The sequence below is a fragment of the Copidosoma floridanum genome, unplaced genomic scaffold (assembly GCF_036245765.1).
Source record: "Copidosoma floridanum isolate Cflo_tuat_1 unplaced genomic scaffold, Cflo_Japanese_pri ptg000012l, whole genome shotgun sequence".
In the NCBI taxonomy this organism is placed as follows: Eukaryota; Metazoa; Arthropoda; class Insecta; order Hymenoptera; family Encyrtidae; genus Copidosoma; species Copidosoma floridanum.
In genome coordinates this window covers 3,915,533-3,943,525 of record NW_028321889.1, presented here as the reverse complement: position 1 = coordinate 3,943,525, position 27,993 = coordinate 3,915,533, and the positions used below count along the sequence as shown (strand labels likewise).

Here is a 27,993-nt window from a genome sequence, read left to right as displayed (position 1 = left end):
TATCTAATACTATAAATAAGATTATGCCTACCATTATAACATGAACTGTGTCGTCAACTACTTAACTTGGTACGGTTTTCATAGAACTCTTGCTGTAATGGATCTCCATTTTCCATCGATAATCGTAAGTATGTATTTTGATTCTGAAAACTTATGTATTTTTAAAAATTTATTAATCGCCAACATTTTTATAGGTGCTACACGAAAAAAAATTGCATCTACTGTATCAGATGTACAAGAACGCATTAAAGATTGGTTGCGTAGAACATCTGACAGGCAGAAAAAAAAGAGGAGTCAATCAACAGCCTATGTTGTAAATAATTTTCTAATTGTGCTTAAACCAGTGATTCTTAAGTATGACATAAGTATAAAGTATTTTGTAATCGTAAAAAAACAATTGTAAAAAATACACTTTTAAAAATATCTATTATAATGAAGGCATCGTGCAACTCAAAGAACTACAGATACCTTTGAATTTAATGAATTGATTGATTAATTTATAATTTAAAGGCCATTATTCAAATGAATTATAAATTTATTCAATTTAAAGGTATCTGTGGTTCTTTGAGTTGCGTAAATGCTACTTCTATTATTTAATACGATTTAAACGATACCCTCAAGATATCATTTCATTTACACAGCAGATATCTGTAAGATATCATTGAATTTAGCACCACAGATATCTAAAAGACATCCTTAATTCTTGCTCTAAAGACATCCATAAGAGATCAAAAACATTTAGTGAGTGAAAAACATGGAGCATCGGATCTCACGAAATAAAAAATACATATATTACAGAGAAGTAAATTTTAAGTGTTATAAGTCTCTTTAAAGGACTGATTAATTTGTGCTTACATGAGTTAATGGTAAAAGGTCTAAAGTATTTTAATTTTGTAAATATGGTAGATTTTATGAGCCGTATAAGATAAGTGGAATATTTATACTTTTCAGGGTCCATTTACAGGTAAAAGACATATTGTAAACTTGCCGCAAGTAGCATGAAAAATGTCAACTGTTCATCGTCTATTTATAAGATTATTCGCGGCTGGTTTATAACTAATAAAGTGACTTTGCTGTAAATAGCAATAGTTAGTTGGATCAGCGCCATCTAGCGGTCTCAACTTTTTGGCCAAAAGTGGCTCCTAAAATTCTCAATCAGAGCATTCAGGATTAGAGCCATTTAGTCGATTATAAACCAGCCGCAACTTATGATGAAGCTATAAAAAAGAAAAATAACAATACATGTGTTTTAGGCGGCAAGTTAACAATCTATCTTATGCTTGAAAATTTATCTTCAAAAGTACAAATACATAGGAGGTCGATTTTTGGTAAAAAATAGATTGTTAACTTGCCGCCTAAAACACATGTATTGTTATTTTTCTTTTTTATAGCTTCATCATGAGTTGCGGCTGGTTTATAATTGACTAAATGGCTCTAATCCTGAATGCTCTGATTGAGAATTTTAGGAGCCACTTTTGGCCAAAAAATTAAGACCGCTAGATGGCGCTGATCCAAATAACTATTGCTATTTACAGCAAAGTCACTTTGATAATTACAAACCAGCCGCAACTAATCTTATAGATAGATAATAAAAAGTTGACGTGGTTTGTGCTGTTTGCGGCAAGTTTACAATCTATTTTTCACTCAAAAGTCGACCTCTAAAAATAGAGATATTCATATGGTTTAATAAAATCGACCATATGGCATTACTTAGTAGTAATTTCTTTAATTACTACACATAACTTCACGTACATCTTACACCGGGCTCTCTTTACCAGAATGATAAAATCAGAGGCTGTAAAGTTACGTAGGTCGTGGTGGTAACGCCGCTTGGGGTGTTTTCCGCAATCGTCGTCACCAGCAAGTAATTTAAATTTGCGCTCTATACGTTACCGTCAGCCTGACGGCGTCAGGTCAGTAAGTCAACAAATATATTCGGTAATCTGCAAGTTAAAACAGCAGACGACGTGAAAGTCGAGAAAAAAGTGAAGATTTCATCGCTGTTGACTGTCGTCTGCTATTTTAACATGGCCAGATTACGGAACAGAGCGCCAGTTAATTCAAGGTAGTTGACTTATCGACCTGATGGTAGCGTAGAGCGCAACCTTAAATTACTTGCTGGGGACGATTGCGGAAAACACCCATTTTCTCAAGATTTCTTGTAGAAGTCTTGTAGACTTTTTTTACCCCAAAAACTCCCTAAAGATATCTTTCTGATGGACATTAGAAGTCTACAAGCCTACAAGGACATTAGAAGTCTACAAGAAATCTTGAGAAAAATGTGTTTGCTGGGCCCAGAGATTCTCCGCCACTAGCGTTATCTGGCGTAGAATTTTAACAACTTAAAGGGTACTTTTGACTTTTGACTTTCGTACTTTACTACTTTTTAGTTCGAAATCAGCCACGCGAGATGGCGCTGGTTGTTAACCAAATGTAGGGGCTCACCCTACACAAATGTAATAAATCGAATGTGACGTTTAAAGTTTAAAGTCGAAACGTACCCGGAGTAATAGAATATTTTCATAACAATATCAGAAAACAGGTGCCTGTGAACTTTTATAAATACTTACAATTTGTGTTAGTTATAAATTTTCACAATGAGAATAGGCACGCCAGTATGTATTTTAGATAATGGAGGCTACACTGCTAAAGTCGGCGTATCTAGCAGCGATTCGCCACGGTAAGTAAAAAGTAAACAAACACGAGACGAGGTTATGTGCTTACCTGCAAAAAGTACAATTAATTGTAAAAAAAAAGTCAAGTACTTATTTAATTCTTCATTTAAGTGACGTATTTTTCTAGTGTAATCCCGAATTGTATAATGAAGGCAAAGAGCGAGAGGAGACGGGCGTTTATTGGCAATCAAATTGAAGAGTGCAGGGATGTGTCTGGTTTGTATTTCATGCTACCGTTTCAGAAAGGCTACCTCGTCAACGGGGACGTCCAGAAGACCGTATGGGATTACATTTTTTCAAAGGACTGTTGCAGCGTGAATCTCAACACCTCCTCGCTGATCATTACAGAGCCGCTCTTTAACTTTTCGTCCATTCAGGAAGCTATGAATGAAATTTTATTCGAAGAGTACGAAGTTGCTAGCTTGCTTAAGGTCAATCCATCGACCCTGTCATGCTATAATTACAGACAGAAGCATCCTACCTCCAAATGTTGCATAGTAGTGGATGTAGGATACAGTTTTTGTCACATTGTACCATACGTCAATGATATGAAGATCAAAGCTGGTATAAGAAGAATAGACGTTGGTGGTAAACTGTTGACTAATCATCTGAAAGAAATATTGTCTTACAGACAGTTGCATGTTATGGACGAGACTTACGTTGTTAATCAAGTGAAAGAAGACTCGTGCTTTGTGTCCAAGAACTTTTATGACGATATTGAAATCGCGAAGAGTCTGAATCTGGAAGAGAACAGTATTGTTAAGGATTATGTCCTGCCTGACTTTACCACGAGAAATAGAGGGTACCTTACAGAACCAAACACTACCGACGATCAGCAGCAGATTTTGAGGATGAATAATGAGAGATTTACAATCCCGGAAATTCTTTTTCATCCTTCCGATGTAGGTATCAAACAAATGGGAATTCCAGAAGCTATAATGGACTGCTTGAAAGCTTGCGATGAAGAGACTTGGCCTCATTTGCTGGCAAACATCGTTCTTACTGGTGGAAGTTGTAAGTTTCCAAACTTCCAAGAAAGGGTATTAAAGGAAATTCGAAGCCTTGCTCCCGATGATTACACAGTTAACGTTTACTTGCCAAAGGAGTAAGTATTAAAAACTTTTACACCACTCATTTTGTTATTTGACTTTTAATAAAAAATTTTTTTCTGATAGTCCCATAACTACTGCATGGGAAGGTGGTAAGCTTCTATCCAACGATGCAGGGTATTCAAATTTAGTTGTAAAGAGAGAAGAATACGAGGAAGAAGGCCAAGCTGTATGTTACGATAAGTTTGACATATGAAACGGTATTTCTTATTTTTTAAACTTTTTAAATCAAAGTAGATTTCCAAAGGCAGTATTGATTAATCTTTTGACTTTGAAATCTTTTGTATTTTTGTACATAAATAATTAAAAATAGACTTGTAAATACATTCTGATAGTCTTACAAATAAAATAAAATTTTTTATTCTATTGTGAAAAATTAAACAACATATATATATATATCTTCATTTTTGTATAAATGCTGTTGATTAAAAAATTCTTCCAAAAATTGGAAAATACAGTTATATGGATTTCATTTTTGACATTAGTTCCTCTAAACTTTCATCACCGGCATCCACAGCAACTTCAGATTCGAAATCAACCTCTGGAGCGGGCAGGTCGTAAGCCTGCGATATTCCTGGTGCAACGGTTTTGTTCTCCGTCTCTTCTGGCACTCTTTCGTCCACTAGAGAAATTCCTATGATAGGTTTAGAAAATTTGTAATTTCAACATATTACGAGATATTTAAATATTTTCACAACTGTATTAAGCAACTTACCCCATTCGTTATCTTCATGTATGGGCTTTTCTTCCACACACTCTTCGCAATATTCAACCTTAGGCTTGGCGGCAAACTCTTTTTGTCTTTCTTTACAAAATTTATCATCACAATTAGAATTGGGCTTGAGACTCATTGTCGGAAAGAAATCTTGCATAGCATTGTAGCCCAAGTAATGAGTAACAGTACCAAACTCTAGTAAATACTTTAAAGTATTTTGCACTAAAAATCCAGCAACGATGCCCATTGTCGTAGGTAAAGATGCTGCGCAGACGCCGTCACGTTTCAAAGTTTTTTCATCAATGTTTGATGCAACCACTAGAGGAGGCGCACACTAAAAGTTGAAACGATTTTTGAAATTTTTGAAAATTTATTTTTATAGGGTAATTCATATATATATATATATCTTACGCACTGCGAAGCATGCGGTTTCTCCAGGAACAATGAACTGAATGTGTCCGGAAACCGCATTTTCCGATACTCCACTCTCAAACCACTTCTGATTTAATTCATTGCAAGCTGTGTTTATTGCCATTCTAGCTTCAAAGTTGTCGACACAACTCAACACTAAATCAACTGGTCCCTCGTTAATACTCGAAGTTCTAAAATTATTTTGAATCAACAAATGTTACATTAGTAACTTATTGATTAAACTGTACGAAAAAAGAGTGCAATTTTATATACTCTTGGCAGAAAAAAAGCAAAGTATACATACTTAATTGTATTTATGAACTCATCAAAGTGATCAACCGTCGTAATATTGTAGTTGTGCGTCTCTATTTCGACATCTGGGTTAATAAATCTCAGCGTTCTAGCCGCAGCTTCGACCTTAGTCTGTCCTACTTGGTGGGGCTGGAAGAACAGCCTGTTCATATTGGCCAATTCGACTTTATCGTAATCAAATAGCACCAACTGAAAACAAAGAAGAAAAAAAAAAGCTGCACGATGTTTTGCAAACTGTTCTATTAAAGCCATTGACTCAAACGAATCACATGGCGTGACGATTGCGCTCAACATGAGTGCTTTTGCTCTTATGTGCCGAGTATTATTTGAAAACTTTGTGTCGATGTTTTGCTAACTATTCATCAAAAGTCTATCGGGAGTTTTTTTTTTTTCTCAGGGTCGAATATCGAAAAACTATATTATTTTAAGAAACAATATCACGCTTACCTTTCCAATGCCGCATCTAGTTAACATTTCAGCAGTGACACTTCCTACTCCTCCAACTCCAACGACGGCCACAGTCATGTAACGAATCTTTTCATAGTTTTTTACTATTCCCATTCGCTGGAGGGCTAGGAGTCGACTGAAAAAAAAAAAAAAAAAAAAAACAGGCTTAACAGTCAAATGTGAAATACAACTTGACATTGAATTAAGTAAACAAACGGAGACCGGTAATAATATAACGATTAAGCGTGGAACAAAAATATATTGTTATTAACAAAAAAAAGCTTGACAAAATTTGTATATATTTTCTTCCTGCCAAGTAAGCACCAAAGCGATTACTCCTTCTACAAAGTGTTCAGTCAGCATATAAAACAAACCATGTCAACGCGAATTGGCTAAAACGTCCAAGCATTCGAGTACTTATTTATGCCAGCACTGCAAAATCAAAAGATCGGTTGAAGAAAAGAAAAAAAACAAGCCACGAGTAAACACCTGTAAGGATTTGTGTCCACGACTTCGCTGGACATCTGTTGGATCCTCGCGCGTCCTTGTGCCCCAGCCTCTCCGGCTTTGGGCTCCTCGAGCTGCTGCTCCAGCTCCTTGATCCTCTTTTGCAACGCTTCCACCGTAGCCATGTTATTGACGATCAAGTACCAATCAGTGAACCAATAAATTCTTTTCAATAAAAAACCATCCTTCCATATGTCAATTTTACAGCGAAACACTCTCTTTCTCTTGAGCGCAGCAAAACTAAAGTATATATACATGTAAGCAGAAGCATGTGCCAGCACAGATGACGTGTGAGCTGAGTATGTAAACACACGCGTATAAGACCTTTGCTACGGGTATAATACGTCGAAATCCTGTTTTTTTTTTACGTGAGATAGACAGTTGTTTTATAAATTTTTAAACATTAAAAATAAACTATAAATTTTCATTCCAGAGCTTTTTTGCAAAGAAAATTTTTTATTCATTACTGGTTGCAATACAATACCGAAAAGAATTTTCTCATCCCAGATAAGTGCAATAAACTATAGTTATTAAAGTTTATTGCGAAGTTTTGGGTACTTAACGTTTGGATACTTTTTTAAATATTTTGACTATTTGTTTTCTAAATTGTTTTTTTTTTCTCTTTCAAATTGAAATACATTACTTTTACTGAAAAAAATTTTTTTTTCATGTAATGTGTTGATAGTATTATTAAAAAAAAAAACAATTGTTATTAGCCTAAATAATATACGTTACGCTTGAAATAAAATATAACATTTAAAAAAGAAAAATTGAAAAAGTATATCAAGCCAAAGTCTGATCACACCATATATAGACATATATATTAATTAACAATAGAACGGGGATAATCAATCTTCGTGAGTCGTGAAGCAAATTCCGACGTAGGTGTGCATATATATGTATAAATTTTTTATCATGGAATGGTCCCTACTATGTATGCATGGATATGTTATGTGCGGTGCATACTTTAATGCGCAGAGTGTAGGCTATTTTTATTAGAAGCGTCTCTCGTATACATGTGTAATGTGCTCATAAGTTATATTTGCGTGCCGTGCCCCCGGGAGCCGATTTTTTGCGCGTTTATTCTAGATCTGTACGTACGCTATTTTTTTAAATTACTATAACTAATTTAAAGACTTTTTTTTTTTTTTTTTTTCGAGGTAATACCGATATAATTATTTCCACTTATGTACATGTACAGTATAAAAATATGGTAATCTGAATAATGGGTGCGGGATGCGTTGTATTGGTACATGCATGTACTTGGTCCCTGATGTTGTGTAGTGAATTAATGATTGCACGATTGATCGCGGCGATTAAAAGTTTTATGGACGATGTACGTACCAATTTGCGTCTAGATTTCCGAGACTTAATCGATTTATAAGAGGACGGTCTTTGATGTTTTGTATAGAGGTTTCAGTTTTATAATAAGCTTCAAATACTTACGCTGCTTTTCTTACTTTTTTACAATTGATCATTATTTTTTATTTTTTATTTTTTTATTGTAAAATAAGCCTTTCTGCAAGTAATAATCGTTGTGATTGAAGGCAGCAAGAAACGTTGTTAGTTTGTCACGTCGCTCTTGAGAAAACGTTGCGAAATTATGTGAGCATTTATATTGTACGGTGTAGTTTTATCAATTTCTTTTTTTTTTTACAGACGAAATGAATCTTTTACAAGAGAAAGTTGGTTCAGCTCCTGATCATTGTATGCAATATTAAAGTGTAAATTTTGACTAATCACCAGTATACGTAATATTTTTGCGATCGACGGTGATTCAAGATGGAAAAAAAAAGCGTTAACAAAACGCTTTCGAGCTCAGCGCAAATACCTTACGCGTCAGTTGAAGAGGGGAAAAAAAAAAAAATCGCCAAGTCGCAAACGTGAGAATGAAAAACGAAGTCGAAAGAAATTAAAGAGTCGAGCCCCTAACCGTCGTATATGTATATGCTAAATGTGATCCGGCGCGCGTCGTACGATATTTATTATTAGCAGTAAATCCCGAGCCTGAGCTCTTTGCTCCGTCCAGTTCAGACCGTCCCGGCAACGTTGTGTGTGATTTATACGTCCATCTTGTACTATACATCTACGACCGCTTCCACGAAAAATCTGTACAAAAAAAATGTCCATGAGCTTTTTTTTTTTTCTTTGTTTAGTGTATGCGCTTTTTTTGGACCACCGTAAAAAACACACATTTCTCCAAGATTTTTACAATTCACTATTTTTCGCACATTAATTATTTTTAGTAGGTCTGGCTAGAAATTACAAACGGGGAAAATCAAATTTTACTTGGCCTGTGAATAATTTGTAGAACAAAGGGAGAAGTGACATTATTCATCTTTTTGTAATAATTTAACCATGACCTGAAAAAATGCCAATTGCCATTTTTGTAGTGTGACTTGCGAGTATAGAGTAAAAATAAAAATTTACAATCCGTAAATTAAAAAGGTAAGGTTCCGTCAGGAATTTAGACATTATATTTTGACTGCATTTGATCGCTGCACTTTATTTTATGTCAATCGCTGTTGGAAAAAAGTGAAATTTTAAAAACTATTTCCACGATTTTTCTCACTCATCGCACACAACAATTACAACAGTTTCGAGGACGAGTACAAAAAAAAACTTGATTTTAACTAAAAATCTCGTACAACAAACGATTTTTTGTGTGATTGATCGTATACGCGTATAAGTAGTGAAGTTGTATAGCTGAACAAAAAAAAAAAAAAAAAAAATCAAGCATTCCTCGTGATGGGCTTTGTATGGATCTCCGCACGAAGCGTCTTGTCTCGTCTGGAGTTGAATACTTGGAAATGATTTTTTCGGGTAAGGGGCAAAAAAACTCACCACACCCGATGCACGACCAACCGGATTCCTCGCAGAATTTTTTTTCAAACGACATCGATACTTGGAAATAAATTTTTTCTCGTTCGTCACTACACTCTATTGTAATGGCCAATAAACAAAATGAGCGTTTTTCCACGTACTTACACGCCGATTTCTAAAAAAAGTTGAAAAAACATTTTTTCACGTCCAATGAACCTGATAAATTGTATGAGCAATTTGTCGTGAAAAAAAAAAAACACGTAAAAAATTCCTGAACTGCACGTGGCATTGTTGTTTTGAAATCGAAAAGCGCGCGCTCTCTCTCTCTCTCTCTCTCTCTGTAGTGATCAGCAAATTGTTCCTTTAACTTGAAATACATTCAAACGATCGCTGGAAAAAAAAAGTACGAGCGAAGCATACGTGTATTCTTCACGTCGGCCGATTGATCGTCCACTCATCGAACTTTCCCTGTCCGCCTTTGTTTAATTTATCGTTTTATCCGCGCACGTATATTTTTAATAAATGTAACGGGCCCGTAAATAATATTTACCTCGTTTAACATATTTCAAAAGTGTCGAGGAGACGATGATATTGAAAAAAAAAAAAAAAAGAAAAACAAAAAATTGGCACAACTATTAATTTTAACAGGTTTAATGGAACAATGTTCATCCTCTTGAGTATTATTTCCTTCAATGTGAACATTAATCCATCTGTACCTATGTGGCCTGTCTATCAGTTAGTCTGGTCTGTCCGTCTGCAGCTATACACGTAATATATATATATATGTATAAAAGATCGGTATTATGCATCATGATCGGCAACAGCTCTCGTCTGGTGCCACACCTCCAAAGCTCACCCGACGAGATAGAGAGTGAGCGGGGGAGAAAGGATATATTATAAGTACATCGAGTTAACGATACATGTGTGTTCTACGAATACGCATTCCGTATTCCGTAACGGTACCATGGCAGGGTAAAGGAGTTTCACCATTGGTTGGCACGACGTGACGTAGCGCGAACATCCGATCGCGCGTTTTATTCCCCTCCAACGGGGAAGGAGCACCTACTTATATATGCTCTCTTTTTCCTCCCTGTCGCGTTTTTTTTTTTTTTTTTTTTTTCCATTTATATACATCACTTGGTTGCGAATCAGAGAGGCCGGTGCATGGTCAGGTCAGTAGCGCGGTAGCAGCGCGACTGGTTGCCTCGAAAATTCGCTCCGACCCGCGAGAGAACACCATTATACCTACTTACCTGCGAATAATCACGCTGGAGGGTGTGTGTGTTTTTGTGCAGCCCCCTTTGATTAAAATATTAATTTATTGTACACATGGAAATTGAGTGGATTCAAAAAGTGCGGGTCGACCGTATTTCTCTCTGTTGTACGCAGTTTTTATATTTTCATTGTCCTTTTCCTTTTTATCTGGCAATCCGTGATTGTTGATTAACCACTCGTACGAATGACAAAAGTACGCGTCCAAGGGAAAAATAGAGCCTCACAAGTACAAGAGTGCGTTAAAAGTAATAATAATATAATTGTCACGCTAACAAGATAGACTGCATGGCACCTGGGATTCTGGGAACTACGAAATCGCAGCACTGTATTGTACATATATATATATATATATATATCATATTCACGCGCGCCCCCAAAAATAGGTCGTCTGCTACACTGTGTTGTGTTTACAGTTTGTTTCATTGACATTTCACGCGCTACAGAGCGTAAAATTTACTACAAGTGATAAGACAAGCGCGTATTATTAAACAGTGGCGCGTATCGATCGCGCTTTTTTAAATGATGCATCGCACGGCTGTCTCAATGGCAATTGCTTGTAGAGGACACCTCGAGTGTTTTAATAATTCATGCTAACATTAGACTATACGACGACGACTCAAGTACAAGTTCAAGCAGTGTCGGGGAGGGTGTTGTATAAAGCCCGTGGCGTTTCGGTGTGATAAATAAGTAAATTGTGGATAGATACATAGAGAGTGTACAAAGGACAAAATGTTGAGCGAAAAGCTGAGGATATTCAGGCTGTTGCTCTACAAGAACTACCTCACCAGAAAAAGACACTGGAAGATGGGTCTTTTTGTCGAGATTATGATGCCGCTTCTCTTGTTTTTGCTGATACAGGCTTGCAGAGATTTTTCAGCCGCACAGCCTGAGAAGTTTGACAGCAATACCTACCACGAGATCAAAACGAAAACCGAATTACTCGGGACTGTCAATTACATGACGTTTATTTACTTTGTGCCTGAGAACAGGTTCACGAGGACGCTCATGGAGAAGACGAGGAATTGTCTCAAGTTTCCCGATGACAGTAAGTTTGTGCTCGAATGCCTTACTCGTGTTCTTTCTTTATGTGCCTGTAAATGCCACTCTTGTGAGTTTTTATCTCTTGACGACGCATGAATGACATGTATAAAATTACTCTTAATTTTTCTCATCTTAATGGATGAATAAAATGTATTTCATTGAATTTTATTCACACCACCCGCGTTTATTGTGATTTTACTCGTAATGTGTTCCTGTTACATTTTCATAACATTAAAAAAAAACTTATATTCTGATTAAATTTTTACGAATGTAAAGAAAAGTTATATGTTGTTGAAAGAATCGTTGCTCGACAACAATAGCTGTAAAACAATCGATTGAGTTAATTTTTGCATTTCAAAAAAAGACCACTTTGTTTTAGAACTGACTGGTTTCAACACGGAGGAAGAAATGCTGAAAATGTACGCGTTGTATCAAACAAGATCACCGACTACCGACATTATGGCCGTAATATTTGACCAAGATCACGTAAACATTTCCACGAAACACTTGGGATATACTATACGTACCCCATACGTGATACCCAAAATTTTGTACAAAATGGAAATGCAAGATCCCTCGAAAATTACTATAGATCAGGCTTTTATGGATGTCATACCGTTTGTCCAATTGCAACTGTGTCTGGACGAATCATTTATAAAAATGAAGTCTTCGAATGCAGCTTTCAAGTCGCAGGTTTATATTTGCTTTTTATTACGTTATTACGTGCGATCGATCTCACCCCGAGAAATAACTTTTGGTTCACAGTGAATCCATTGTTTGAAAGCATATTGATCACACATTCCAAACACAAAGATTTAAATTAAGAGTGATTAGCATTCAATGAAATGTCAATTAGTGACCTTGAATTTTCATCGATTGCATCTAGTATATCAAATGAGGCAATAATCTCACTTGCATAGTTGTAATAATAAGAAACATGTCACTAACTAGTGCTACACGTTTTTGCATCGATTAATTTTACGCCCATTAGCCAAATTTATTTTCTTTTCAGGTGTCCATTCAGCAAATGCCTTACCCACCGCATGTTAAACTAGATGACAACGATCTGATCACGAGAATCATGTATTGCAGCTTTGCTGTCATTGCCTTTTTGATTCCACTGTGCATTGAGGCGACTTTTGCGGCAGATGAAAAGTTCATCGGCATAAACGTAAGTTTGGATCCGCACTGATGAAAAATGTCAAAGCATCGCTTCTTGGACAAACAACGAAATTTTCACCCTGTAATTTATATCGCAGGTTCTTATGGCAATGAACGGAGTACCGACGTATTTAAGCCTGCTGAGCTGGCTCGTTAGTGGTCTGATATTTAGTTTGTCGTACGTTACCGCGTTAATCGTATCGTTCAATTTCGCCTTCACCGACAACGTTCATCCGTATCTGTATTATGGAAACAGTTTTATTTTCTGGCTGGTACTTATTCTACACGTTGGTCATCTCATCACCTTTGGCATGCACATATCTGCGTACTTTTCCAAGTGTAAGCATATAATTTTATGTATCTCGTATATATGTTTAATCGAATCTGATAATTAAAATAAATATTTATAGCTTTGTTCATGGTATGCGGAATCCTGGCTCTTTATGGTGGTTCAAGTATGATACAAAAATACAGTATTAAAGGAGATTTTTACTCAGTAGTACCTTATCTAGGAATTTTTTTTCCTAACGTATTGTTGTTTAGAGCATTCCAAGAAGTAAATAATTACGAGAGCATGTGTAAGTTTATCGATAAAATAAGCAATCTTATCATGTTATAAACGATAACATTGCTGATACATTGATTATAATTTTCTATAACAGTAAAGGGAGTGCAATGGAAAAATTTATTTTCGGTCGGAGATCCAGTCTACAAATGCGCGGGAAGTTTAGGAATGATTATGATTTTCTCGATTATTGGGACCATTTTTCATTTTGTAATGGCCATTTACATACACGCAGTGAGACCCGGAAAATATGGAGTTAAGAAGCATCCCCTTTACTTTTTAAATGTAAGTCTACTTTCTTTTTCCCACACTGAGGCTTGTGTGATATTTACTACGAATTTGTGAATTTTAGTTTGGAAAAGGAAACAATAAAGTAGACTTGGATGACGAAATGGAAGATTATGAATTCGATGACGTTGATGGAAAACCATTTGAATCCGTTCCCAAAAATGCTTTTACTCCTGGTATTCAAATTAGATGCTTGAAGAAAGAATACTGTACCCATCTGTTTAGCAAATCGGTAAATTTACTTTTTTTACTTTATTTTGGGTAAACATTAGAATAAAAAAAATAAATATACATAAAAAATTTAACCAAAAAAATATGAATTACAGAAAGTACAAGCTTTGAGAGGTATTTCGGTGGATTTTTACAAAGGTCAAATTACTGCTTTACTAGGTCATAACGGAGCTGGTAAAACTACTATGATGTCCATTTTAACAGGTAAGTTATGTTCCTAATGATATCTGGATGTATTTGAAATTAATTTTTAATATATCAATGATAATTGGACCTTATTTTAAGGTATGATAAGTCCTACCGCTGGAAAAGTTTTAATTAACGGAAGGAATGTAAAATACGAGGCCAGTGCAATAATGAACGATATTGGACTATGTCCTCAAGAAAACATGCTATTTCCAAGTCTTTCTGTTTCTGAACAAATTGAATTTTTCGGCATGGTAAGCGTTTTTTTTTTTTTTTTTTTTTTTTTTTTTTAACTAAATACTTAACTTGTCATTTTACTCATTCAGTTAAAAGGCAAACACAAGAAATCAGTGATCAAAAAAGACGTGAATGCTCTGCTTCATAAATTAAAATTATTCGATAAGCGCAATGCATTGCCTCATCAATTGTCTGGCGGACAAAAAAGACGAGTCTGTCTGGGAATGGCTGTTATTAGCGACTCGAGTGTAAGATTAAAATTTCTTTCTACACTTGGTATTTTAAAATTATCTGTGTGTTGCATGATCTAATTTACTGCTTACCCAATCATTAATTTTAACCATCATTGTATCTTGTATTTATTCATCCAAAGACTCTAATTTTGGATGAGCCGACATCGGGTATGGACCCCGAGTCTAGACGAGATACGTGGGATATCATACTCGTGAGTTCTTTCTTAAATTATTGATATAAATAATCAAAGACCGACGAAACTAAATCATGCCATTCGTTTTATCAATCAGAAAATGAGAGGGCAAAAGACCATTTTGATTAGTACTCACGATATGGAAGAAGCCGATATCTTGGGCGACAGAATTGCAATTGTACATATGGGCCAGCTGAGGAGTTACGGAACCTCCATGTTCCTCAAAAAATTATTAGGCCAAGGAAACATAGAAGTGACTCTATCTACCGAATCTTGGTGCGATCCAAACAGAGTAAAAAATGAGTTTTCCACCAATGGACAGATACTCAACGTTGATGGAGGCAAAGTAGTTTTGAGTATTCCGTACACACCTGAATTGCCGGACTCCTTGGATAAAATGGAGTCAAAGAAAAAGGACTTTGGCATTACGGGAATGAGCGTTTCTTTGATAACTTTAGAACAAGTATTTTTAAAGTGTGTATGAAAATCTCTTTTTTTTTGTTTTCAGTTGAAATAATCATTGTTGAATTGTTGAATAATTTTCAGGGTTACTCGAGATAACGAGGATAATACGGATTCGTGTCACACATTTCTGGATGGGGGCTTAAAATTACAAGGCCACGCCTATTTTGTACAAAGGGCTTTAGCTTTATTAAAAAAGAAATATGCGTACACCTGTAAAAATATCATAACTATAAGCCTCATTGTGAGTAAAAAAAAAAAAAAAAAAAAAAAAGAACCGGTAAATAACAGTTTTCTCACTTACAGCTACTTCATATTTTATTAATTTTTTTACAGATTCTGTTGCCAATCATATGTATAATACTGATGACGATGGATTATAATATCTCGGGTGACGTTAAGAATTTAATACCAATGAGACTCGACATGTACAACGAGCCCGAGACTTACTTCACAAGTGACGATAGATCCATTGGGCAAAAGTACAAGTTGGTTACAGAAGAGTTTGACGGAAAAGCGACGGAAACGGGTTTTTCGTCCCTCACTGAAGGTAAATGCGTCAACAAGAATATCTCTATTTTTTTTTTTTTTTTTTTTTTTTTTTTACAATAGCAATATATCGAATTTCGTACCGAGAGAAATTTCTTTCGTTTCTCAAGTTACTTGCATATCAAGTTACTTCTCACTTCGTTACCACTTCAAACCGCAAATATTGACGGCTATGTAATATCCTCATTTCAATCGCGCTACCACCAAATATAAATATTCTTATTGAAATTGTCGCGGTTTACAAAAAAATAAGTTCCCTTTGTGAAAAGAAAAATCTGTATTACAGCAATGTTAGACTTGGGCCGACGCGACATAGCGACCTACCGCAACCACCTAATCGCCGCAGCAGAGTTCAACAGCACGGGCAATGACACGTCAGCCGCGAATGCTTTTTATTCGGGCTACGCGATGTTCAGTATCCCCATCTCCATCAATCTTCTGTCCAACGCCTTGATAAAGAGCCTGGCAGGTGACGAGCACTCGATCAGCATATCCGGCCAGCAACTGCCCAATTCCCTCCAGTCGACGCTCATACCCGATGACAACGTCGACGTTTACGCTACTGTGCTGCTGTTTGTGTTTTTCTTTTTCCCTGCGATCGCGTTGTTTGTCATTCACCCGCTGCGCGAGGCTCTGACGAACATTAAACAGCTCCAGAGAATGACCGGAGTGTCATGTTTCACCTACTGGGGAACGATGTTTATATTTGATCTTGCGGTCTTTCTCATAGTTATATTCTTCATCGTCATCGGCTTTATTTGTATGGATAAGGTGATAGACCTGAGGCTCTATGAGTTGACTGAGATCGGTACGTTTTCTATTTTTACTCAATACTAACGAGTTCATACAATTTTATATTTTACACCCGAATCGTCTTTTTCCAGGCATTACTGCGCTAATATTAGTGTTATTTGCGATCAACGCTCTGCCAATGATTTACATATTTAGCTTCCTCAAGAAGTCCACCAGTACAGTTATTACCATGCTCAGTCTTTTGCCGTTTGGTCTTGGTAAGTTTGTAAAAGAGCTAAGTCGAGTATACTATCAAACTCTTCTCGTTTGTACCAATATTTGATTTGCAGTTTCGTTGGAACTGATAATGCACGTAATCGCGCTAACGCTGAAACATCGAAGGATCGTCAAGATCTTGCGAGCTATACAAAAGGGCCTGTTTCTCTTCATACCCTACTTGAGCTTCTTCCACAGCAAAGTTTCGTTCTTCTCCATTGCGACTCAGAACGCTCGGTGTCGAAGATTGCCCAATTTGCTGCACGACGTTGCGTGTCTCACCAAAGACGTTTGCTGTGGTGAGAATTTTTTTTTTTTTTTTCTTTTTTTCTTCAATTTGTTGGAAAAAATTTTTAATCGTAATTTCGTACAGGGCTCAATTGTTACAATGGAAAGTGCAAAAAGAGCCTGAGCTACTTCAACAAGTTCCAGGAAGACATGTCGCTGGAAGAAAGCTTGATTTACATGTGCTTCACACCTATTGTCTACTTTGGAATTCTAGCTGTGTTGGAGTACCAATTGATCCCGTTTTTGTTAGCAAAGATGCGCAAGGGTAAGTATCAACTTGTGGAAGATCTCCACGATGAGCAGGTGAAGAAAGAAAAGCACACAGTCGCTTACGAAATCATAAAGGCGAGAAAGATGACGTTCAAAGACGACGATAACGGAATGCTTACGTCCGTAAAGTCTGTCAAACCGACAACGAACGGCACAGTGGTGGCCGAGGAAACCAATATCCTGCCAAACGACAGCTCCAACACCTACATGTTTTACGTTTACGAGTTGAGTAAGCGGTACGGTAACTTGCTCGCCGTCGAGGAAATTAGTTTTGGCGTGAGGCAACACGAGTGTTTCGGGTTGCTCGGTGTTAACGGAGCCGGCAAGAGTACGACCTTCAAAATGATCACAGGCGAGCTTGTTCCCGACAACGGCGTCATGTACTTGGGCTTCGAGGATTACAACAAGCACAAGAGAAACGTAAGTTGTTTTCTTGATGCTTGAATTGACAACATAGAATTATGATAGCCTGCATTTTCTCTCTTAGTATCTGTCGCAGATGGGCTACTGTCCTCAAAACGATGCCATAATCAGATGCTTGAACACGGACGAGCATTTGAGACTGTTTGCTCGACTGCGGGGAATTCCAGAGGAGCAAGTTGAAAACGAAGTTAAAAAATGGATCGATATATTGAGTAAGTGGCAAAAAGCGACTTAGAGTCATGGGTATTTGATTTTTGCCAAGAGTCGTTAAAACAAAAGTAATTTTTTTAGATTTAAACATATGTGCTTCACAACCGAGTGGAACGTACAGTGGAGGCAACAAGAGGCGTCTAAACATTGCGATGTCGCTGATTGGTAATCCAAACTTGGTTTTGCTCGACGAGCCAACTACGGGCGTTGATCCTGCGGCGAGAAGATCACTGTGGAACGTGATTCAGTCGTGTCAGTCCACCGGCCAGGCTATCATATTGACGTCACACAGGTACTTTGATTTATGATCCATGAAAATACTTGGCACCAGTGAAAGTTGATTATAGCAATTTTTAATAATAATTTTCAGTATGGAAGAGTGCGAGGCTCTTTGCAACAGATTGGCTATTATGGTCAACGGACAGTTGGTGTGTATAGGACCGTGTCAGGAACTGAAGCAGCGTTTCGGAGCCGGGTACGATATCCAGATGAAGCTGAACCCAGAAAAAGCCATTGATGAAGTAGAATCCATTAAACATGACATTGAGCAATCCTTGAATTGTGAACTAGTTGACGAAAATTCGGTAAGAATCACAAAGTAAAGATTTTTCCCACCAACTGAAACCGCTGTTGTTGAAATTCAATGATCGTTGTTTATTTGACCACAGGGATTCCTGATGTACCACGTCACAACGTCGGATGTCTCCTGGCGTAAGATGTACGACGTGATGAGCGAACTTAGGTACAAGTACGAGTGCATCGACGATTTCTCTGTTCTGTCCTCATCTCTTGAACAGCTGTTTTTACTCTTTGCTCGTACGGCCAAGCGAAACAATCGCAAGTCCTTCAAATAGATGCCAACGAAATAATGAACGGGAATCCGTCAATTACAATATACTATGGAACCAAAGGTCAATCGATAAGGCTGAAAGAGGCCCCAAATAAGTGTGATATTACGATAAAACGAATACGCAAGTGAACAAAGACGATGACTTTGTGCTGTTTGCGTGACACGCGTTGACACGTTTGGCAAGCGACGTGTGTCGACATGAAGTTTGGTGTGTTGCGATAGTTGAAAATTGTAGTAAGTAAACACAATTGAAGTTTCAGGGGAGATCTGTGATAAAAGTCATTCGAAACATCAGTATCATTGTCAGTCCTGTTCCTGTAAACGATTTTTTTTACAGAAATATTAAAAAAAAAAAAAAAAAAAAATTTGTTTATGTAACCACCAACAGCGGCACAATATACTTATTACAAGTGCTCGATAATTTTTTTGAATGTATTCAAAGTATTAAGACTTGCTGCAAAAGTTGGTCTATTTGAATGAGTTTTATTACAAACCTTCCTTCTCAGTTGATTTTAGAGTTGTAATTAAGACTGCAAATTTATTTTCCATTTCGGATTCTTACACTACACGTGTCAAAGCCATTTATTTCATAAGCGCATACAAGCACTCCGAATTTCAATCTCCATTATCATTAACAATATGTTGTAAGATAATCACTAATAAACTGCCACGAAATATTTCTTAATGCACCATATTTCGTCAACACTGAGACTCACGAAGGACTTACGTTTGAAACAGTATTTATAAATCTTTAAGATGTAAGTTCAATTTTAAACTCGAGCCAAGCTGGAGTAACCTTATAAGGCTGCATCTTATTGGACCTATTGTGTAAAATATTTAAGTATGTATCAGTAAGTGGCCATGGGTGGTAATTATTATTATCACCAACAGCCACTTGTGTGTTAGTTAATTTTATGACTCACTTCAAACACTGAGATCTGATTGTTTTGGAAGGATCTTGTTTTTATCATTAAGTAGAAAATTAATGTTGCCGTGGATTTTTTTTTTGTTTTTAGAATTTTTACTGTTTGGTATATTTATCATGTTTTTGTGCGAAAACAAACATCGCCAAAAAGTTATTCTAAAAATTTTTATTCTTAGATAGAAAACTCTCGATGTCTCGATTGCATCCGTATTTGATATCCACTGTAGATTCCAAAAAAAGAGTACTGTTGAGAAACTTTGTTGCCTGAAAAAAATGCGATGAGCTGACGTTGAAACGTATATTACGCACGCGAATCTCAATGACCTTTGTACTCTTATTATATAGAATCTGGCCGAACAAAATATGTAATTGATATATCATGTAAAAAAATGTAGTTGAAAAAAAAAGTATTATCCGCGATGTATTTGTATTGTTTACAAAACATTGTGTATATTATAATTTCCGTTATGTGTATGCAAATGAAAATTCTGAATTAACCGCAGTATCTGAGTATAAAATGAATCTAGCAACTCTGTACATATTATTGTAATGTAGTTTTGCGTCAATGTATCGTTTATCATCACGTTGAATAATCGTAACTTGTATACGTTTAGTCACTAATATTTGTAAATTTCAAGTATTGCAAATCCAATGTGTAATGTACACAACCTGCGTTAATATTCAACTTCAGTATCTCTGTACATTTAACTCATTTTTTTTTCTTTTATACAAAAATAATAAGGCTACTATAACACCGTAAGATATATTTTTTTTCTCATATCTATTGTATAATACGCAGTATTGTAAAAAAAAAAAAAAAAAAAAAAAATTGCTTGTTTTAATAAAAAAATATATTAAAAATCGATTCAACTGTTCATATGTATGTACATACCTGTACCACTAATCTACTATGTTTGTAGTAGGCAAATGAAAACCAAAATACAAGATTGTCTATTGACAAAAAAAATATACATATATATATAATGTTTTATTATACTCTCTGTATAAAATATGCTCACTTGAAACAATACGTCACATCGTTTTCCAGAGTAATCAAAAAGATTCGATCACTCTCCTCGTATCCATCATCGTCTATATAACAAACGTATATATACGTGACATGGAAACATACAATATAGACATGCAAGGAAAACTCCGTGTCCTACACGATAGTACATTTAATATGCGAAATAAAAAGATAAATGGAAATGCTCGGATATTTACATTAACATTATAAGTACATGGGAGCAGAAAAATCGAAAAGAATCGAACACGCGTAACGGAGCCTATATTTAAAAGAAATATGATATTAAATGAAAAAAAAAAAAAAAAAAAAAACAGGTGTATTTTTTCATCGCGGCAGCTCGATTGTATATCATTGCACGACGCGCTCGTACGTCAATTAAAATAATCATAATAATACAACACAAGCGCATAATATATAATATGTTGTCTCGCTCAACGATTGTCATAAGCGTGTGTATACGTAGAAATGTTGTACTCGATGGTCGAGAGGGTAAGTTGAGCTCAGTACTTGTACCCTCCCTGCGAGCTCTGGTAGCCGCCTCCACCGCCGCCGCTACCGGTACCCCCGGGAAATCCCCCGCCTCCGCTGCCGCCTGGAAAACCGCCACCGCCGCCTCCACCGGGTCGGCTGCCGAAACCGCCCGATCCGCCGCCGAAGCCACCTCCGCCACCTCCCTGGTAGCCACCGCCTCTGCTACCACCACCTCCTGGGAATTTGAGAAACAGCAACAGCTTAGTAGGGACTTGGGTTTTTGTTTGGTGAGGGGATCGATTCAGCCCCGGCATCCTCAGAGTTTATTTCATTAATACTTCATTAGAAGACGTTCAGTGAATTTTCATTAAATACATCACCAAGGAACAATCGTTACGGTATATCGCTCATGATTCACACCCTGTTCGGCTCAAAAATCTCCTTACTGTCCGTCCTTCCATACATTTATTTTTCATTTTTACTATACCAATTTATAATTCGGTCTTTTTATCTTTCAAACTGTTTCTTTTTTTTTCCTTTTTTTAATGACTATTAAAGTTCAATTACTTCTCTGTCATCAATGAACTTGGGCACTATTATTTTGGAAAAAAAAAGCTGTTTTTCTGAATAAAATTTTTTTGTGTACAATATAATATATGTTTGGAAAGATAAATTTTCGAAAAGATAAATGCAGTAAATTTCACGTGTATTAAAGTTTACTCTCAAGTATTTTTTAAAAAATATTTAAACACTTTTTCAACTGTTTGGCCTCTTTTATTCCCCCAAATCGTTTTTTTCTATCAAATTGTATTGAAAATTTCACGATCCAAAATCACAACGCGCACCTTCGCCCTCAACAATAAAAAAAAAAAAATAAATAAATAAAAAAAAAATACGCTCCAACTCACCAGCTCCCTCGCCCTTGTAACTTCCATCCTGGTTTTCTCCCCTCGCCTCAGCGGCCAGAGCCAACTCGACTCCCCGGGCGATCTCAGGTGGTACGGGCGGTGGTGTCGGCAGGTGGTTGCCCGAAGCGTGGAAGCCCGTCTCGTCGGCCGTGTAGCTGACGGTGTACACCTGGCCGTCCGGGCCCGTGTAGCTGTACGAGCCGCTCACCGCTTCTGAGTTACCTGTTTTTTTTAATTATTTTTTTTTTTTTTTTTACGTACGCACACGATAAGCTGGTTTGATCAGAGCTTATGTTCTCGCGTATAGTCGCGTCTTTGACTTTTCGAGTCCATTGTACAGTATAGCAGCTTAAAATTTACTTACAACGAAGGGCAACTTTTTGAAAAAATTCCCCGTAAATTCTTCTCGGTTACCCTCCATCAGGACTATCATGTAAAAAATCATGCGTAAATTCGGTACCTATGGAAAGTAATTAAACGTTGGATATACCATCAAAACAACCACACGCGAGCAGCACGATCGGGTGAGACCGGTTTTACATTAACGATCCATATCGGAAAAAATCGTTATTCACGCGGATAAGGATTCATGTCTTAAAAAAAGGCTCTTCGATCCGAAAAGTGTAAACGTTTTTGCAACGTTGCATAAGCGCGATCCCACAATGAGGAGAAAGGACACACACGCGCGCAGAGGTATATAATTGAATCACTGCACGGGATGCACGCGATTTTCATTGCGCAACCGATTTTCCCTCACTGCGCGCACCTACTCCCCTCTTTGGCGTCCGAAAGCAAAAAAAAAAAAAAAAAAATCAGCATCTGCCGATGCGGAACGATAATGCACACGCGGGGGCTTATCGAGTGATTATCGCGCGCTCGAAAATTTAATTTACTCGATCTGTACCCCCCCCCTCCACCAGCATCAACATTTACGATCGCCGATAAGCGCTTGTCCCGGGAAAACCAATCAATCAAAACCCAAAGGCAAATATATCTCTTTCTCGAGGGGAATAACCGATGGATCATCACGTGTATACTACGTGTACGGCATACCAACGTGTAATTTTCGTGAGAAAGCTCGGCGCAACGCACGATTACGTGCAACCTATATGTATATACATACATCAGCCACGTAGGTACAGAGGTTGGGGTACATATACACCACATAAGTACATGGGCTCATTATTATATCTTTTGGTGGAGGTGAGGGAACGGAGAGAGGATTCGCGCGCGAGAGATGTATCATTACACTGTAAACTCTCTTTGGGTGTAGGTATACACGTGTGTGCAGGGTTACGTATGTACCTACGGGTGGCTCTTCTTTTCAGACATTTTTTTCATTCGATACATATGTATATATTATATCTCCGTGAGCGGTGTTTATTTGTTTTTCTTCATTTTCATCCGAAAATATTTCGGTCTTGTAGGTTGACTCGATGGAGTGTATAGGTAAGGCGGTGATTTCTCGACATGGTTGTGCTACGGCTTTAAGCATTTTTTTCTTTTTTTTTTTTTTTCCTCATATACCTTGATAACTCCGAATCGATATAGAAATGCCAACAAAAATTGCAACAAATTTAACAATAATTTTATTGATCGATACTTCTTCCGATGGACGACTTCGTAAGGGATCGGTTGAATGATATAATGACAATGATTACGGCATTGAAAAAAATAACGAAGAAAAAAAAAAAAAACTAGGTGGTGTTCAGCCAATTACAAAATTTATCCTCGCTTGGACGTATTTCCGATCAACAACCCGATAGAATTGGAGTTGCCGTAGACTGAAAGGGAAACGTTTACCAGGACCAACCGTGGAGTCCTTTTTAAACAAATTTCCCTCGAAATAAACTTTGAAAGATTTTTTTTTAACGTTCGTTCGCGTTGTTGCAATGGCCAAACATTGCATCCATATAATATGTATGTATAAAAACAAACTCATTGAAACAAAGAATCAAACTGTGTACCTATATATTGTATGGGATGGTATTTCCAATCTATTACAGCATCGTTTGGACCGCGCGAACGGAACATTATCGAAATAAGTGTACAATGTAGAAGAAAGAAATTGGAAACGACGCTATTATATGGATCCTGTAATGCACGGGTATACGTACACCTAATGTATACGCGCGTGTCTGGCTCTGTATATAATATACAAGTGAGCTATTTCAGGCCGCACGTACACACAGGGGGGTAATTGAACAATGAAAGCCATTATAATATAGGCAGTAGTGCAGTACACATGTATATTATCTACGATACGCTAGTAGGTACATACGTGTACAATGCACCTGTAGGTATACATACATACATACATGGACCATTTATAGCTTAGTCATAAGTTGTCTACATGATTCGGTACATGTATACCAATATAAGTAAGAGGCGGCTGACGTAACCGGTTCGCTTCTACTGAAACACATGTGCGGCAAGACATGGAGAATCGTTTGTTTTAATTTTTTTCTTTCTTTCTTTACGTTGGTTGGAAGAAAAAAAAAAAAAAAAAAAAAAAAAAAAATTAAAAGACGATCATTACATTGAAAATCGTCGCGTTACGGTTATCCTGTACTTACGTACGAGGGGGTTAATTTTTACTCGAGTGGCTCGGATCGCCGCGATCAGTCGTACAGGTACATAATATGTATAACATGTATACGTACGTGTGAATGTACTGTAACCCTATTATATAGAGTCGTTTGAGTGCTCTGGTGATGGTATTGAGCAATTTTTGGTTTTTTTTAGCTAAGAAAATAAATAAACGAAGGGTCGTTACTGCGAACGGACTATTGTATACCTTGCCGGTATCTTGTAACATACGCGATTGTTATAATGTTACCACGTATACCTATACACGTATAAAGAATGTTGCAATGCGTCGCGATATACTTTGGTTCTTACACTCGCGCGTGTCCGTTTTATTTTCCCCGTGTATACCTATTATCGAGGCACACACCCCCGCGATCATCATTACCCACCGTCCAAATGGTAGTTCTGTTGCCATGTGGTTTTTATATGTTACGACTTGTGTTATTACACGTTTATCAAGAGAAATTTATGATACGATCCCAATTAATGTTGCACACGCGAGGGAGGTATTGAGAGAAACCGGCCGGTGGTTTGAAGTTTGTGATGTAAAAGAGCACGATTGTTCCAATGCAAAACAAATTGGGTTGGAAAAAAAAAAAAAAAAAAATTGTCTACTTTCACTAACACATGTATTTATCATTTCGGGGATAACGGTACACAGTGAAACACCGAGCTCTCGATTGTCATTAAAATTAATAAAAATAAATAAAAAAAAGTTAGACTCACTCGGTGTAGCGATGTCTGTTAAAAACTCACCCTGCGCCTGTCCCTGCTCCTGCACCTGAATGCCGTTGCCGGTCTCGTAGCTGTACCTGTAGTTGCCGTCGCCCCCGTTCTGAGCGTCGAACGCCACTATCGGTATCGGCGGTCCGCCCCCGGCTCCAAAGCCACCGCCGCCACCTCCAGCCGCTCCCCCGAAGCTTCCGCTCCCTGCTCCGCCGCCACCACCTCCCGGTCGACCTCCGAAACCTCCCCCACCTCCACCTGCAATCACGCGAATTTTAATGGACGATGAGACTAAATTGTCAACGGCGCGGCTGTGGTGAACAGGGACCGACCGGGACCACCGGCGCCTCCACCGAAGCCTCCTCCTCCTCCACCAGCCGAGAAGCCACCGCTGCCAGCACCCGGTCGAGCTCCGAATCCGCCGCCTCCACCACCTGTGCGTGGAAAAAACTTTATTTTATCACGGACGACTCGGGAAACAAAGTGCGCCGAACGATACAAAAATCGGTGGTGTGTATACCTCCTGAGCCGCCGAAGCCAGCCCCGGCCCCGGGTCGGCTGCCAAAGCCCGGGGCTTGGAGGCCGCTGCCACCGGCAGATCCCGCGCTACCGGGCGGTAGGTATGTGTTGTCGAGTCGGGCGCCCAAGGACGTACGGGTCGCCGCGAGCACCACTGCCATCAGTAGGGCGGCTGACCGTTGCTGCAACCGAAGGAAAAGCGTATACCAATCGCGTGTCTTGGATGTTTAAGTTATTTTCATCTTTTTTTCTTTTTTTTTTTTTTTTTTTTTTTCCAAGGTTAGAAGCTCCAAGAAAAACGACCGGTATCTTGGGTAGTTTTTCCGGTTGAACGGAGCCGAAAAATTTGAGTTCCGTAGGATGAAATTTCAGTAACGCTTTGACCATTTAAGTTTTTCACTAGTTTTTCAACTCGAGAGTGATTTTTGGTACAGGGAAATAGGGCGTTAAATAAGGGTTACGTTGCGATTTTTATTATTTTTTTTTTTTTTACTCCAATTTTTTAGCTTCGTTCATAATTTTATAAAAAAAAACGCGGGCGTTACCCCTTACTTGGAACAGTTGGAACGGCGAGCGGTGTCTTTTTTATAGAAAAACCAAACGATCCGCATCGATTGCAATTTAAAACCACTCGATTAAGATCATAATAAATACATAATCACTTTGCACTTTGAATATTCTTTGTCAGAAATGACGAAATAACCAGAGGCTATAATTCCGAAAAATTGCATTTACGAATAATCCTAAAGTATATTACCGTCAATCGTAAATTAACCACATGTGACATGTCGTTTTCGTACTAAAATAATTTTGTTTTTTATTCTGTCGTCAGCTTACGAGTTCTTGAATATGATTAATTCCGTTTATTTTATTTATTTATTTTTTTTTTTTCTGGAAAAAAGATACACCGATCGAACTGCGTTGAGTTACCGCGTAAGTGATTTTAATTAACCATGGAAATACACTTTGGTCTTTTATTTTTTCACAGTTCAGGACACTTTGAAACTACACTTTGGCGAGCACACTTACTGGTCACTGTACACTCAATCCGAAGGTTTGAATATTTCTTTTGAAGCTGTAGAGGATTTATAATAAAATTACAAAATACAAAAATGGATGAATTTATCTATATCGCTGAGTAACGGATACCGAAGTCGTGATACGTCGATGGTGAAGATTTGGCAAACCAATTATATATTACCGCAACGTCCCAATTACGAACAAATTTTTTTTTTTTTTTTCGTATAAACATAACGCAATTTTTCAAATAAACTGTGGATAGGGTAAGACTCAAAAACTCGAGATCTGTACAATGTTTCCTGGCCCGTTCTTGTAAAAGACCGAAGGACCAGCTACGTAAAATCTCCTTACGGGCCTCCATACTTTTGACTAGCAATGAAAAATTTTCATGTCATTTGAATAAACGCAAAAATACTATTTCTAATTAAAAATTCTTTGTGACGTTTTTAGATTGGCTCTGTTTCAACATCAACAACAAAAAAACAACGTCAATTCAAGGAATGGAAAAAAACGGCCCCAAGGGTCTCCAAACGTAAAAACAAAAGGCCCCACAACAACAAAAAATGTCAATTCAAGGAATGGAAAAAACGGCCCCAAGGGTCTCCAAACAAAAAAACAAAAGGCCCCACAACAAAAAAAAATGTCAATTCAAGGAATGGAAAAAAACGGCCCCAAGGGTCTCCAAACGTAAAAACAAAAGGCCCCACAACAACAAAAAAAATGTCAATTCAAGGAATGGAAAAAAACGGCCCCAAGGGTCTCCAAACGTAAAAACAAAAGGCCCCACAACTACAAAAAATGTCAATTCAAGGAATGGAAAAAACGGCCCCAAGGGTCTCCAAACGTAAAAACAAAAGGCCCCACAACAACAAAAAATGTCAATTCAAGGAATGGAAAAAACGGCCCCAAGGGTCTCCAAACAAAAAAACAAAAGGCCCCACAACAAAAAAAAATGTCAATTCAAGGAATGGAAAAAAACGGCCCCAAGGGTCTCCAAACGTAAAAACAAAAGGCCCCACAACAACAAAAAAAATGTCAATTCAAGGAATGGAAAAAAACGGCCCCAAGGGTCTCCAAACGTAAAAACAAAAGGCCCCACAACTACAAAAAATGTCAATTCAAGGAATGGAAAAAACGGCCCCAAGGGTCTCCAAACATAAAAACAAAAGGCCCCTCTCAGCAGTTTACCAGCTTCATGTTGACTCCTGGCTCGTGCACGATCCCCCTGAACTCGAACGGGCTCCTCTGTTGGTGCACAATCAGCGACAAAGTAACAAAACCAAAAAAAAGTAACTTCCTCTTGTTGCAGAAGAAAAAAAAAAAAAAAAAAAGAAAAAA

General features: G+C 37.5%; 4 protein-coding genes across 5 annotated transcripts; 2 read left to right on the top strand and 2 right to left on the bottom strand.

Moving 5' to 3' along the window:
* Positions 1–2,471: 2,471 nt before the first annotated feature.
* Arp6 (Actin-related protein 6) lies at positions 2,472–4,138 on the top strand. 2 transcript variants are annotated; one of them, XM_014350107.2, is made up of 3 exons: positions 2,472–2,680; positions 2,787–3,780; positions 3,851–4,138. In XM_014350107.2, the coding sequence occupies exons 1-3, from the start codon at positions 2,632–2,634 to the stop codon at positions 3,978–3,980; spliced, it is 1,173 nt and encodes a 390-aa protein (XP_014205593.2). In that variant the 5' UTR covers positions 2,472–2,631; the 3' UTR covers positions 3,981–4,138. The 2 variants fall into 2 exon arrangements, with proteins under 2 accessions (XP_014205593.2, XP_014205591.2); XM_014350105.2 differs by having other exon boundaries at positions 2,475–2,680; positions 2,803–3,780.
* On the bottom strand, positions 4,048–6,400 carry Uba5 (Ubiquitin-like activating enzyme 5). Its single transcript, XM_089590373.1, has 6 exons — positions 6,159–6,400; positions 5,670–5,805; positions 5,215–5,411; positions 4,915–5,101; positions 4,500–4,833; positions 4,048–4,418 (listed from the first exon to the last, which is right to left on the bottom strand). Exons 1-6 carry the CDS (start codon positions 6,299–6,301, stop codon positions 4,243–4,245), a joined length of 1,173 nt encoding a protein of 390 aa, XP_089446499.1. The 5' UTR covers positions 6,302–6,400; the 3' UTR covers positions 4,048–4,242.
* A 4,223-nt stretch (positions 6,401–10,623) lies between these two features.
* LOC106637352 (phospholipid-transporting ATPase ABCA3) lies at positions 10,624–20,198 on the top strand. Its single transcript, XM_089590367.1, has 22 exons — positions 10,624–11,319; positions 11,695–12,008; positions 12,328–12,486; positions 12,575–12,815; positions 12,887–13,054; positions 13,139–13,326; positions 13,394–13,561; positions 13,656–13,764; positions 13,846–14,000; positions 14,073–14,231; positions 14,357–14,428; positions 14,508–14,884; positions 14,957–15,116; positions 15,209–15,422; positions 15,708–16,229; positions 16,306–16,431; positions 16,504–16,728; positions 16,803–17,407; positions 17,475–17,622; positions 17,702–17,912; positions 17,991–18,204; positions 18,289–20,198. The coding sequence occupies exons 1-22, from the start codon at positions 11,004–11,006 to the stop codon at positions 18,472–18,474; spliced, it is 5,037 nt and encodes a 1,678-aa protein (XP_089446493.1). The 5' UTR covers positions 10,624–11,003; the 3' UTR covers positions 18,475–20,198.
* Positions 20,199–20,922: 724 nt separating this feature from the next.
* On the bottom strand, positions 20,923–27,862 carry LOC106637351 (uncharacterized). Its single transcript, XM_089590355.1, has 7 exons — positions 27,844–27,862; positions 25,649–25,817; positions 25,518–25,550; positions 25,455–25,478; positions 25,147–25,368; positions 21,802–22,023; positions 20,923–21,092 (listed from the first exon to the last, which is right to left on the bottom strand). Exons 1-7 carry the CDS (start codon positions 27,850–27,852, stop codon positions 20,923–20,925), a joined length of 849 nt encoding a protein of 282 aa, XP_089446481.1. The 5' UTR covers positions 27,853–27,862.
* Between the last annotated feature and the right edge of the window lie 131 nt (positions 27,863–27,993).